This window comes from Haliotis rubra, unplaced genomic scaffold (assembly GCF_003918875.1).
Source record: "Haliotis rubra isolate DU_JTF1 unplaced genomic scaffold, ASM391887v1 Scf824, whole genome shotgun sequence".
Taxonomy (NCBI): domain Eukaryota; kingdom Metazoa; phylum Mollusca; class Gastropoda; order Lepetellida; family Haliotidae; genus Haliotis; species Haliotis rubra.
In genome coordinates, this window is record NW_025767551.1 from 356,919 (window position 1) to 372,226 (window position 15,308).

At 40.0% G+C, this 15,308-nt stretch overlaps 2 protein-coding genes across 2 annotated transcripts; one reads left to right on the top strand and one right to left on the bottom strand.

The window, feature by feature from the left end:
* Window positions 1–573: 573 nt before the first annotated feature.
* LOC124262150 (UBX domain-containing protein 6-like) lies at window positions 574–11,821 on the bottom strand. The gene is given in 5 exon segments (XM_046696611.1): window positions 574–4,922; window positions 4,925–5,086; window positions 7,139–7,377; window positions 8,992–9,094; window positions 11,620–11,821. Coding segments are annotated over 3 exon segments (1,326 nt in total). The 5' UTR covers window positions 7,356–7,377; window positions 8,992–9,094; window positions 11,620–11,821; the 3' UTR covers window positions 574–3,975.
* A 764-nt stretch (window positions 11,822–12,585) lies between these two features.
* LOC124262155 (acid phosphatase type 7-like) lies at window positions 12,586–14,004 on the top strand. Its single transcript, XM_046696617.1, has one exon. It carries the CDS (start codon window positions 12,586–12,588, stop codon window positions 14,002–14,004), a length of 1,419 nt encoding a protein of 472 aa, XP_046552573.1.
* The last annotated feature ends 1,304 nt before the right edge of the window (window positions 14,005–15,308 follow it).

A 15,308-nucleotide genomic window follows, 5' to 3' on the forward strand; every position in this document is an offset into this window, starting at 1 on the left:
TTGTTTAGTATCCTGCATTAATAATTAAGCATTAATGTACAGAGCTTACCATAGTTCTTGGGTGACCTCATTTGCATATTCATTAGATCCTGATTCTTGCATCAGACTGGATTACTGCATCGATAGTGCTATAGCGAGTGAGTGAGTTTAGTTTTACGCTGCTACATGTATTAGCAATATTCCAGCAACATCACGGCAGGGAACACCAGAAATGGGCTTCACACATTGCACCCATGTGGGGAATCAAACCCGGGTCTTCAGCGTAACGAATGAACACTTTTAACCTCTAGGCAACCCCATCGCCCCAATAACACTATACTTGACAGGGAGGACGTCAATGTGGTGCTATTTTCTTTTAGGGAATATTCCAACAAAACAATGATGGGGACACTAGAAATGGGTTTCAAACACTGGATCTAAGTTTGGAATCAAACCCAGGCTAGAGAACACTTTAACCACACAATACCTGTCCACTACACAATAAACATGGTTACAGTACATAACGATGTATCAGGTCACAAATGAAGTTCGAGTTAACAAAGTTTCACTGTACATAAATAACAAACTGAACCATTCACCAGTCAATAATAAATTTATAAATATACAAAAACAAATTTACAGACCACAATCCAATCAAAGTATTCATATGCACAAGCACATAGACATTGGGTAAGCATGCAATTTAAGCGGCCTATATTTTCCTCTTCCAATCAACACTATTATGGGTACAGTAGGATTGAATTGGAAGCGTCAAAGATGGCTAATAAAGCCATACCATGGAACCACTGCCACTATCATACATATTTAATACTTGTTTGCTGAAAGATTGACTAACCCTATAATCAAACATAAGCATTTATGAAAACAATCATTTTGTGTGCACCCATTCGTAACTTTTTACCCTCAAAACTTAAAACATGACTTTAAAATTATGGAATCACCAAATGGAAACATTTGTTAAAAGATCATAAGTGGATGGGACATTGATTGCAAACACTACTGATTCTAAACGATTCCAAAACAGTGTATGTTCAGGGAATCACAAATGCTTACAAGAGGGAGATTAGCAACCGATGGGTAACCTTCCCTAGCAAATCTGATCCTAAGAATACAAGAGGGTTGGTAATCAGTGAAGCCACAGATGGAGCCACATGCAGCCACAGATGGAGCCACATGGAGCCACCGCCACACATGGAGCCACACACACATGGAGCCACACATGGAGCCAATCAGAGCAAAGCTGCTGGGTCTGATAAACACCAGTCTTGCAGCAATTTGCTTTCTGGCCTTTTATGAAGACATGTTCATAGGAAGCCTTGTCATCTTGACAGAAGCTTTCACACGGTGTCAGCTTGCTGATAAGAAGACCATTAGTTGAACGTTATCAGTGAACAACCTTCATTAACATCATAATTATGCATCATGATAATAATCATGATAATACATAACAGACTGATCATCTCTGTTGATAAATTAATGTTTCTAACATTATGTGTTTCGCATTTCAGCCCATCCAAAATTCTATATTTTCTCTCCTCATTTTTTCTTTTCTATATTAAAAATAATTGCTTGCAGATGACTGGTTTATCTGAGATGAAACACACTAAATTTAAGCTGGTGGCAGATTATATAGAACATCTATGGTTCAATTTGATAAAAAGAAGACAAAGTAGATTAGAGCAGGGAGTTCCAGATAAGGGTCAGTTCAATAACACAGGTCTGTTTTGTCTAACTATATAACTCAAGATTCAGCCAATCAGATCACACCACACACTTCCATTCTTTCTACACTGCTATCTGGGATCTGCACACCGTTAAACATACTGGAGGGTATGGCAGGTACTAGCTATCTGGTTTAATATCATGTCCATGTTTGGGGACAACTCTGACTGCTTCCACTAATATTCCGACTATATACAGGAACAAGGTTGAATATATGTTGCTCTGTCAGTACTTCAGACAGACAAAAAGGGTAGGGAATGGCCAAGATGATAGTGCTGAGTAGTGGTGACAGTAAGTAATTTGGTCACACATACCAACATCATCCAAATCTCACTTAACAATATCTTAACACAGCATTTCATCAACATATTGTAAGGGACTCAACATAATTTAAGGCTAGGGGGTGATGTTGACTTTAACTTTAAAGGTGGGGTCACCTATTTTGTTCTGGGGGAGATGTGTGTGTGGTGGTGGGGATTCATGCATGTACTAGGGGTGTCATGATTTTGTACGTGACATGGGGGGGAGAAGGGGGGGGACTAACTTGAACATAAATTTTAGGGGTGGTCATTCACATTGTACATGCTACTCCGTAAAAATCATCATCCTCATCATCCCTAGCTAGTTAATGAATGGTCCCTAACCAAGAGTTGAGAACATACAAATTGTGGCCAGGTAATTAAAATAATGTTTGAAATGCTACATATGCCTTGTAATCGAATGGAGTATCTAGGATAAGGCATGGACAGGTCTAAATAAGTCATTTACAAAGATAATAAAACACTTTCTAGGAGTCGACAAAATACAGTAGATCTTGTTTGTAAATAATCAAAACATTCTGAAACGTGAAGGTCTCAAACAGTGAGATCAAGTGAGAGAGCACCAAATCAAATACATGCTAATGCTAGTATCTCAGCTGAAGGGAGGAAACCTGGAACATCTGAAATTCTTTACAAACAAGTGATGTGTTGGATAAATCCAAGAATTTAAATCACCATGGTAACCTGACAACAAATTTAACACATGTAACAATGTAACACTCAAACTACATGATGGCATGCAGAACCTCGACAACTCACAGAACAATGAATTGTCTATTATCATCATCATCACAGTCTTCTTCATCATCATCATCATCATCATCATCATCATCACCACCACCATCGCTGTCATCATTATCTTGTTCATCATCACCATCATCCTGATCTAGTTCATCATCAAGTCCTTTATCATATTCATCATCATGGTCATTATCATCATCATTAACATCACGATGCTACACTGATTTGCTTCAGAGACAACACTTTATAAATTATATAACACAAATCATATAACATGATATATTTTTTGTTGAAATTTGTCATGATTTCCCTTCTCTCTGGCACAATGATTGCGAAAATAACTTGCTTCATACATACACGACTCAAACTTTATTGTCCTACAAAATGTACGAAATAATACCTCTCAGACCATGAGGATGAAGATGACGAACCTAAAAGTACAAACTGGATGAACATGATAAATCTAGGATTCAAACCCAGGACCATAGATACCTGCTACACCAAAGGGACACAACTCTGCAGAGCCACTTACACAGGGATTTATCACACATTCTACACGAGGTTCCCGTGGCAGACATATTGGAAAACAGTCTTCTTTTTTCTAAAATTGGTGTTTTGTTTGTTTAATCATGCTATTTCTGACAAAAGTGCTCATGCTGCATTAAGTGCATTATTGGCTTAAGAATTAATCTCATTCATCTATATTAGTTATCAGTTATATTCTTGTAAACTCTACACAGTAATTACATCAATTAGTGTGTTTGGTTTTATGCCACTTTTAGCAATATTCCAGCAACAACACAGGGGGGGACACCAGAAATGGGCTTCACACATTTTACCCATGTAGGGAATCGAACCCAGGCCTTAGGTGTGACGAGCGAACGCTTTAACCATAGGCTAATCCACCGCCCCTCATTACATCAAATAAACTGTATCAACACAAACTGAGATATGGTTAATTCCAATTTGGAGATTTCATGGATATTGCTGCAGACTTGTGCCCAGCACTGGCCTCTGAGCAGGTGAAGATCAATCCTTGCTACAGCACTATGTCAGAATTCACCCTCGGTAGAACTAATCCTGACTTGCTAACTAGACTCACATCACAACCAAAATTAGATAGGGACAGCGTTATCCACAGAGATGTATCAGGGTTGTCAAGGTGACCAGCATGCAGAAGACTCACTCAACCTCACAACGACTGTATCAAAGCAAGAACATCAGATTTTAAATAGTTCCCTTCCTGCGTTTTACCCTTTTGGGCAGTGATCTCCGCCATGACAGTAGGGTCCCATGAAAAGTTCACAACAGCTGCTGGTGCCAATCCTGCTTCGGCTATTGTCAAAGCATCATCGGTCAGCTTGTGCCCAGATGAGGTAATAAGCTGGAAGGGCATCCAATCTTCTTCCAGGTTCTCACGAATGAACTCACGAACTGCTTGCAATTTCTCAACAGTCCTGAAAGTCCCTTGCAACAGAATTCCATTCGGGAATTTAACTCTAAGTAAAGCATAACGGTACCGTCGAAGCTCACGCTGTTCGTCCCTCTCTCGCATAGCTTTTGTTCGGAGCATGCCCAGCTTCTCAACAGCATCAGTCTGTCGCTGTTGCTCTTTCTTCAACTCCTCCGGTGTAATGTTGTAAAACTCATCAGGAATAACGAACTTGGATGCGGAACCTGATGCATGAAATACTCTCAAACATCGGTCAAGCTGAGGCCTTAAAGGTTCTGCAGCTAGCAAAACTTCTTTCAGATTTTTCAGCCTTTCTTCTTCTTTGGTCTCCTCAGTGGACATGACATAGAACTGTTCTTCATGGTCTTCAAGTGGAAGCGTTACAACGTTGAACCTCGCTGACTGAAGGAACTCATGAGTTCCCTCCAAACTGGCTACCCTCTCCTGGAATGCTTTATTGTTGACCCGGATCTTGCTGTACTTCTCCTCCCCTGGGTGAGCAATGATGTTGTCAATGTACTTCAGGAGGGTATCGATCCCGACCTTCACCTTGTCCTTGTTCTTGTTGAGGGTGTGGATCATGAGGGCTGAGGTCATTTCGGGCTCCTCCACTAGGCTCCCCAGGAGGTACTCGTGGATGTACGCTTCCATCTCCATCTTGGTCAGGACGACGGGGCCGATCTCCGGCACTTAAAGAGGACTTCAGAGAGCACTGGGGCAGAGTCCTTGACTACTGTGGTGGGTTCTGCTCTGTACCCTGCTCCTGCGGCCTCTGCCTCTGCAATAGCTTTCTTCTCAGCCTCCATCTGCTTCTTCATCCTGACTCGTGCCAACTGGAAACTCTGATCATCTGAAACAATGAGTGAGTGATGAAGTGAGAAAATGATGAAGTGAGTGAAAGATACAGTGAGTGTTTATGTGAGTGATGAAGCGAGCAAGTGATGAAGTGAGTGAAAGATGTAGTGAGTGTTTAAGTACCGTATATTACCGTAGATAAGCCGAATTTTGAGGACCAAAAAGCTACAATAAGTATGATATTTAGCGAAACAAAATATATTATCCATTTTCTGTCAACTACACTTCATTTAGATGCGTGAGTAGACGCAATATGATTGTGAATTCTTTGAATAATGTGGACCAAAGTTATAATTATCGGTAACTGCCAGTTGTCTGTGGTCTGTGTTTGCCCCGATTGCCCCGGCTAAGGGCCCCGGCTATGTACGAAACATACCATTTTGACACTGATTTTAAGGGTCAAGTTTGGGGGTTGGCATATCTATGGGGTCGGCTTATCTACGGTAATATACAGTAAGTGATGAAGCGAGCAAGCAATGAAGTGTGTGAGAGATGCAGTGAGCGTTTAAGTTAGTGATGAAGCATGCAAGTGATGAAGTGAGTGGTGAAAGATGCAGTGAGTGAAAGATGCAGTAAGTGAAAGATGCAGTGAGTGAAAGATGCAGTGAGTGTTTAAGTGAGTGATGAAGCATGCAAGTGATGAAGTGTGTGATGAAGTGAATGAAAGATGCAGTGAGTGAAAGATACAGTGAGAGTTTAAGTGAGTGATGAAGCATGCAAGTGATGAAGTGTGTGGTGAAAGATGCAGTGAGTGAAAGATGCAGTGAGCGTTTAAGTTCGTGATGAAGCATGCAAGTGATGAAGTGAATGAAAGATGCAGTGAGTGAAAGATACAGTGAGTGTTTAAGTGAATGATAAAGCATGCAAGTGATGAAGTGAGTGGTGAAAGATGCAGTGAGTGAAAGATACAGTAAGTGAAAGATGCAGTGAGTGAAAGATGCAGTGAGTGAAAGATACAGTAAGTGAAAGATGCAGTGAGTGAAAGATGCAGTGAGTGAAAGATACAGTAAGTGAAAGATACAGTAAGTGAAAGATGCAGTGAGTGAAAGATACAGTAAGTGAAAGATGCAGTGAGTGAAAGATGCAGTGAGTGAAAGATGCAGTGAGTGAAAGATGCAGTGAGGAAAGATGCAGTGAGTGTTTAAGTGAGTGATGAAGCATGCAAGTGATGAAGTGAGTGGTGAAAGATGCAGTGAGTGAAAGATGCGGTGAGTGAAAGATGCAGTGAGTGAAAGATGCAGTGAATGAAAGATGCAGTGAATGAAAGAAAGATTAAGTGAGTGATAAAGCATGCAAGTGATGAAGTGTGTGATGAAGTGAATGAAAGATGCAAAAAGAGAGTGTTTAAGTGAGCAAATGAGAAAGAGAGTGAATGACATTGAGTGAGTAGGGTTAATATCACTTTCAGCGCGATTTCTGTTTTATCATGGAATGTCATCTTAATATGGGAGGGGGGAAAGCCTAAAGTGATGCAGGTCACAGACATTTTACACTTCCTTGAATCCCACGAGTGTAACAACAGCGATTGCAGCTGACCACGCCCACTGGCTTGATTGAATGGTCCAAGGGAGACAACTCTAAAATAAAGTCACTCTCTAGAAAAGCTATGCAGCTGTTGTGTTGTCTGTGGACGACGGTCATATGCATGCTCCAAGACAGCAGATATTACAACGAGCATGTATAGTGAGTGAGTGAGTATGGTTTTACGACGCTTTTAGCAATATTCCAGCAATATCATGGCAGAGGAGACCAGAAACCACTTGGCTACACCACCGCCACCTGAGCATGTACAGAGTGCTCAGAAACCTGGAAACATAATCGGAGAAAACATGATTTGAACCAACAATCACAGATTTCTAATGTTTCCAGGGGACACAACTCTGCAGTGAATAGCGGCACCTTAAACAATTATGTGATCTGTGCCGTCTGTTCACTTGGAAAAACAAAATGTGTTTCTGTATCTGCAATGACCTGCATTTCATTTCCCAAAATGAATCCCTAACCTCAACAAAATGCTTCAAGAGTGGATGGTGGATACTAAACCAACCTTGAACAGTCTTTTCTGTCTCGAATCTGGCAAGAGCCGCTTCACCAGCTCTCTTTGCATCTGCCGTGGTTTGAGGTCGGTTTGAACTGGAGGCGAACATCTGCCCAGTTGGTCTTGGGGCAGGGTGTCTTTCCTCGGTCAGCTTGTGACCTTCTCCTGCCTTCTTAAACTTCACATCTAGCTTCTTCTTCTGGAAGAATCTCTTGATGGCTGCCATTGTCAGTCTTTGGTTCAACCTGCTGGTAAATGTGGGAAGAGTTACTTCTATACTCTAAAAAAGTAAAAAGATATAGAAAAGTTTTATAACAATGTAAAGACACTAGTTTCAAGTATAGCTTTCAAGTTTCATAGCTCGAAGACAATAAAGAACTAATTAACTGGTAATGAAGTATGACCGCCCAACTATCTTGAAGGTAAGATGAGTGATTTCGAAGTTGATGATATGTACATGGCTGCACAACACGAGGCAGTCGTACATAAAGATGATCTGCAAGTGGAGGATTTCCAATTGTCTGACCCGTTACTTGTACTGCAGTTCCTAAATAAAGTTTTCATCAATTCTACTTTCCCTTTGAGCTCGATTAGTAAGAGCCTTGTTCTGTATCAATCGTCGTTGACCTGGGATGCAGGGCCAATTGTCAACATTTGAGTCACGAACTGTGCAACACTGAACATACTGCCATACGGACTTCTGCCAGTTTCTATCCTGACAAGAACCCATAAATGCTCCACACATTGCAGATGGCACATGTCATTGTATGTCAATTGTGTAAATTGATGCTCATGATGTTGATCACTCGACTGCCTGGTCCAGACTCGATTATTTATAGACCACCATCATACAGCTGGAATATTGCTGAGTGCGGCGTAAAACTAAACTTACTCACTCACTCCCAGATGGTTCATTCACATTTCTGGTTCATTCACAAGCAGTTAATAAAAGTCAATTAAGTCAATGACAACTGTATAATAAGCTGAATCAGTAAAAACAATAGTGGAAATAGCCAAAAATAATGGTCCAGGGGAATTGACTGACCTTTACTGATAGCATCAAAATCAGAAATGGCAGGTCATGAACGACCACGTTTGCTGCACTACTGCTTGTGGAATGTACCAACTATAGGAAGTATTACAGATAGCGCTGGAGCAATTGATTAAATAATCAGTTACCCGGTAATTGATCCATCTCGCTTGCATCAGTGATTATTAATCACTGAGGAGACCAAATGATGTTCACACATAATGAAACATCAAATCAAACAATAGAAAGTATGTTTCTAACTGTTATGTTAAATCAAGACATAAACAACTTTTTCCTGACACGTAATACTACAATGTAAACAAGTCAACAGGAAGTATCCTCGATCATCTTGATCGTTGCGTTAATCAGTGCCTGTTTTAGCTGCACAATGTTATGATTGTGTCCCATTATTGCCAACATGAAGTTTGTGGTGGGGTGCATGATCACAATCTGTTATTGATCGAGGACTCGGCTCCAATTATCAACCTGCAAACTGTGAGTGATAACCAGTACTAATTACAGGACGTATTTTGTGATCGGTTTTACAGTTTTGCATCTACTGACTGACTGACTGAGTTTGGTTTTACGCCGCTTTTAGCAATATTCCAGCAACATCACGGCGGGGGACACCAGAAATGGGCTTCACACATTGTGCCCATGTGGGGATTCGAACCCGGGTCTTTGGCGTGACGAGCCAACGCTTTAACCATTAGGCTACCCCACCGCCCCTTTGCATCTACAGACATTAACGTTTATGCAAAGGATATTTATCATCAGCATTTATATTAGTTCAAATACTTAGTTTTAACATATGTATGTCATGATCCCCTACTTTTGTAAGAGTATAGGTCAGATCCAGACGTGTCACTCTCTTTTCATATGGTCATTATCTGACTCTCTGCGTTCTCTTTCCCGGGGAATGGACTGACTGCGGCCTGAAACAAAGCAACATAAGCGAGTCAAGACACCAATGTTGACAGAAAGAGATACCTGTCTTTAAAAGAAAACAATTATTTTAATTTAAAATTTGTACAGTTCTGCCTTATACCTCTTCCAAATATGATTTACAAACCATGAATGTAAAAAAGCATGAACGTTTATCATGTTAAAATCACTCATATTATACAGCTTACAGTTTGTGTGTTAAACATTTGAGAGTACTATCTCAACCCTGGCTCCTTGCATAATTTTCAGTAAAATCTAGTATTACTATACAGACGGTTATTAGCTGAGCTTACTAGACCAAACAGAATTTTACTAGACCCTGGCTTTGGTCTAGTGGTTTAAGTTGCTGACTCAGCATACTGCTGCCACCTAAAATAGGAAGTTATATGCACTTCCAGTTCAACCAGAGTCAAAAGTGAAGAGACATTATTCGTGACCACTAGATCAAATATTCATGAATTTTAGAAAGGGGTGTTTTTACTTGAATTTGGGTGTTATTCATCAAATGAGATGTACAAAATGGAATATATCCAAGTCAGGCAGAGTAATAGTCAACATTCTTAGATATAGTAATAGTAATAGTCCGCTTATATGGCGTTCATATCCAGGCACATTGCCTGCTCACGGCGCTACGTACATTTACTATCCCCGGTCATAGGACACAATCGTACTTTCCGATACTCCCTGGGGATCATACAGCCATGCTGCCTGTTAGGCGCAATGAACTTAACACTCACATTGCCAGCACATCCTCACAGGTACACATTTTACAGCTGGGTGAACTGAGACAATGTGGATCTAAGTATCTTGTCCAAGGTTACTACGCAAATGTGCCCACCTCGGGACCCGAACCTAGGTGCCTCCACCGGGGATCGAACCCAGGCCTTCAGCGTGATAGGCAAAAGCCTTACCACTGCACTACTGCGCTCCACGCAGTATCTTGTATAACTTGACATTAATGTGGTCACTGGTCAGTGTCATTATGAATTAACACCATCAACATGGTCAAAACATATAAAAAATCTATTTTGTTATTGTTTCACTGAATAACGAATAACACATCAACTGCTGACATGTTACTGCATTTATTACCAAATACTTACTTGTGAATATTTGTAATACGTATCATATTCACCTCAAAGTGAATTTGATACACCTATTACATATGCCCATTTTGCATCAAATGATGACCTCAAATTACACATATCAAGGAACAAATCATTGGCGAAAACCTATACATCAGTGTACTGTTACAGCCAAAGATGAGTTAGTAGAGGGAGAGGTATAAATGATTATGATACATGTGTGAGGATACAAATTATCAATAAAAGTATAATTGATGTATATCACATAATAATAACTCTGAACATTATTATGATTATAAGCACAGGACATGAGGTAGACATAGGTGATAATTCTATTGATATGTGCATTGGTAAGTCAATGTATAATTTCATGGCTGTTGACAAGGGTGGAGTTCTAACAATGAGTATGTAACTTAGTGATCTACTCGATGATGGCCTTACTAACTTCCGCTGAAGGGGTCGTTGTTGGCATAGGTACTCAAGGTACTACAGATGTGTACCCCAGGCCAAAATCAGAATGCAGAAACGTACCCTAGGATGAGTCCATTCCGCATTGTGCTGTTTTCTTGATTGGAGTGAGTGAGTGAGTGAGTTTAGTTTTATGGCACTTTAAGCAATATTCCAGTAATATCACAGGAGGGGACACCAGAAATGGGCTTCATACATTGTACCCATGTGGGGAATCAAACTCGGGTCTTCGGCGTGACGAGCAAACACTTTAACCACAAGGCTACCCCACCGCCTCCTTTCTTGATTGGAACTGTCATAATGTTGTATTATTTGCATTTGATTGCATTATTTATGAAGCGAGCATACTCTGTAACAAATATTTCATGATGCACAATAGCACTCAATCAGTTGAACATGAACAACTACATACAACTTGTTTGGTGTTAGACTCGTCCCATTTGAGGTTGACTTGGTTTGGGGAACATTTTAGGGAAATATTGCCGCCCGAAACTCCCGTTTTCTTACCATTCTATGCCTAAGATTTATAGTAAGAATAGATGTTTTTTTATAGAAAGCCCATCCTAACCCTAACCCTAACATAATGCTGAATCTAAACCCTAATCCCTTGAAATAATCATAATAATTAGAATACTTTTCAAGCGGGGGTTACGGGCGGAACTCTTACCCATTTTAGTATACAGAAACGTACCTGAGATACATATCTGTAGTACCTGTGCCGACAACGACCCCTTCAGCCTAACTACTAGACTATTTCTCAACATAGAAAAATAATACAGCAGGCTGGTTTCATTTGATTGGGTGACATTGATTTAAAATGATTATAATAAGTTACACGTTTGGTTAAAGTTAAAGTGCATTATACCTTGTGCTGTTATAATACTATGCACATCACTTGAGTAAATGCTCCAAGCCGATCGTATTAGACAGAGGTTCAACAACAACCACACTACAAGGATCACCAGAATTTGAAGCGCGATCGTATTTTCGTTGTCCAAGATGAGTTCCCTGAAGGACGTCACATAGGAACTTGGTATGAACGATTCCCCAAAACTAAGAAACCCGTCCGTGAGTTTACTGACAACGCCTGCCGACTCGGACATAACAAATAAGGCTAAATATGTTTAGTTTCTCTCAGTTTTCCTATTTGTCAGTCATTTCCTGTTCGAGTACCTTAATCCCGAAGTGAATATTAACAATGTACCCCTTTTAAAATCTAAAATATGCGTTATAATTTACTGGAGTTAAACATCCATTAAATAAATATTACCGACAAACAAATACTAAACAAAGTATTTTTGTATAATTTGGCACTTCATTCACTGCGTTACTTCAATATGGCAGCCTCCATGGTGAAAACATTAATGTCGATGTTATAAAGATAATTTGTAAGCAGTTACACTCCATTCCAGAATGTGGAACTGAAAGACAAAGACTACTTTATCAACTTTGATGTGGCAAAAAGTACAGGGTGAGGGATCTCCTGGAAAATTGATCAAAACAACTTCACAAGTGTCTGAAGTGAACATTTATAGCGTCTACAAAAGAATTCGTCAAATCAAAACACCACACCTATGTGTTTGTCACCTTGTTTTAAGCTTCCAACATATATTGTTGTCGTCTGATGCCAAAACGAACATTGCTTTTATATTGTCCAATGATCAAAGTGATTTTCATCGTCAATCTTTAATTTGATCTTGCAGATGAATCAAGTTCTCCACACTGGATGCAAAAACATGTTTTCACCATTTTTATTTTTTTCTTTAACATGGGTACTTCTTTTGAAGATTGTTGAAGTAAATTCAGTCGAGACTAAACTCCACCCATTGTTACACAATCACAGGCGTGGAAATAACATTAAACAGAGTCTAATGGAAATGGTTAGACCTGAACAAATACATATATCATTTGGTGAGAAAATAAATGACATGGTTATTATCTGGGCCTCAAAGAAAAAGATTGATGAGCCTTACATTGAATATGGCAGAGATGCAAATCTGAGAAAAGCAACTGCAGAGGCTACTCAGTTTGAGGAAGCGAATAAGGAAGGAACAAAATATTGGCACCGGGCGTATTTATCTGATTTGAAAGATGGTCAACAGTATTTCTACAGAGTCAACGCCGGTAGAGGTGCTGGAGGCGTCAGTGAACAACTTTCCTTTACTGTACCATCTCTCAAGAGGAATTCAATTCATTCTGTGATGATTCTTGCAGACATGGGAATATCCTCGAAAACATTGGATTTCTTAGTTCAAGAGGCTTTGAATGGTGGTTATGAAGCTGTGATACATATTGGAGATATAGCTAATGACTTGCACCGTGGAGAAGGTGTGGTTGGTGATAGATACCTTAAGCGAATTCAGAAAATGGCTGCCCAGGTTCCTTACATGACTTGTCCCGGAGACCAGGAGAAGTTCCAGCAATATGTCCACTACAGGTACCGGTTCTCCATGCCAGGCTCTTCATGGCCAATGTCTTACGAGAAACTCTGGTACAGCTATAACCTAGGAAGTGCTCACTTTGTTGTTATTAACACTGAAGTCCTTTGTGCTGAGAACCATGAACTAAAAGAAGCCCAGTTATCCTGGCTTAAAAATGATCTTTCAATCAACAATAAGGAGCAGAGACCCAAACATCCCTGGATTATCATGTTTGGCCACAAGCCAATGTATGCATCATGTAACAAAGAGGAGGAGGAATGTTTGAAAGAACAGCCAGCTCTTCGGAAAGAACTTGATGATATTCTTTTCCGCTATGGGGTAGATCTGTACATAGCTGGACATCAACACAACTATGAACGTACATGGCCGGTATACAGAGAAAGGCTGTTTGATGAATATCATTATAAAAACCCAAAAGGACCAATTCATCTGACCATTGGTTCCATGGGTGCTGAATATCACAAAGAAAAGTTTGTCAAGCCTGGGGGAAAGTGGTCATCTTACCGATACCCTGGGATAGAGAAGGAATTATTTGCTAAGCTTGACATCATCAATGCGTCTCATTTGTTCTGGGAGGTACTTTCTGCAAGCAACAATGAAAAAGTCGATAGGATATGGATTGTTCAGAAGAGCCATGGAACATTTGGTGAACCAGGGGAAGGGGTGTTCCAACGCATTAAAGAACTCAGAAATATTCCCATGCAGCCTCCCCTCCCTCCCGAAGACCACAGCAGGTATATGGCTAAGCTGACAAGGAAAAAGTTACGTTCCAGAAAGACCAGACAATATGGAGTCCAGTTTTCTGGGATCATTACATGTGCTGTGGCTGTGGTCATTGGATTAATGTCATGGAGGATGAGGAAGAAGATGTGGATGTTGTTCAGGATAGGCACAGGTGGGAAGTGAGAGAGGGTTTTCTGCATTCTGTTGAAACATGCCTTGGATTTTTCCAGTTCCACATAGACATTTTGGTACTAGGACTGTGAGAAGCGTCAGAGATACACAGACATGCAGGCAATGACACACCATTAACACACTGCAAACAGTGCCCAGCTGAGTTATCAACTCAAAGGTGTCGCCTTGAAATATTTACACAGATGTGGATTCATGTCGGCTTGTGACAATGTAGCACTAGAATTGATTTGTGTAGAACTGTATTGATCAAATGGCAGCCATTCTTCATGTACATCATTGTCGTCATCATCATCGGCATCATCATCATCGTCATTATCAACATATCATCATCATCATTATCATCATCATCAAACATGATTACTTGCAAGATGAACTGTTGATTGCATCTGTGTAAGACAAAACTCTGTGTCCGTGTTGTGAAGCTGCCCCTGTGTAAGAAAAAGCTTGGTTTTCATGTTATGAGGCTAATGGCTCATCTCTACCATGACAAAGACTTTGTTCATTTTGATTAGCCGATGACAGATTTTGTCAGCATGCTTATATATTCCACATTCAATTTTGTAAAGGTAATGGCGTTATGGCTTTGCTTTTTGCATATTGTACTCTTATCATGGTTATACCTTGTAACAATAATCTGAAAGTGTCTTTAACATGCTGAAGATTGTTAAAGAAATCAGTTTTGTTGTACAGACAATGCTTATGAAATTGTTACGAAATTGAGAACCAAACTCAACCTTTTTTGAGCCACTTTTGTGATGTCAAACTGAGACAAATCTTGGCACCATCTGTAAGATTGGTCAACCTTTATTCCTATTGATGTGACCAGAATAATAGATGTGTTGTCTTCCTTCAACCCGTCCAAAAATAGACATTTATTTGTAGGATGTCAGTAAACACATTGTTTCAGATGAAGGTAACAGCTGCTTTATCTTTTGTGAAGTGCAACAAGAGTACACCATTTCCCCAAATTACTGACAATACCATGATGGTTGTTAAGTTACGGTGAATCTTGAAGAATCTAACATATGTTATATTTGGGATTACACTATCTTAGTAAAGTACAGATTCTAGTACTTTTGTTGGGTTGACTCTAATCCGGGATTTGAACCCACACCCTCAAGAGTCAGGCACCTAATCACTCAAAGTTAAATGCCAAACCTGTTCAGCCACCATGGCTTCCACCAGGTGAGTTGGGTGTCTGACTTTGTACTAGAATAATGTACTAGAATCTGTACTTTACTAAGAAAGTGTAATCCCAAATATAACATATGTTACATTTGACCACTATCTAAATG

Bases quoted from the DNA above. Each gene is read 5' to 3' on its own strand.
- LOC124262155 (XM_046696617.1), top strand. From the start codon at position 12,586: ATGGTTATTATCTGGGCCTCAAAGAAAAAGATTGATGAGCCTTACATT.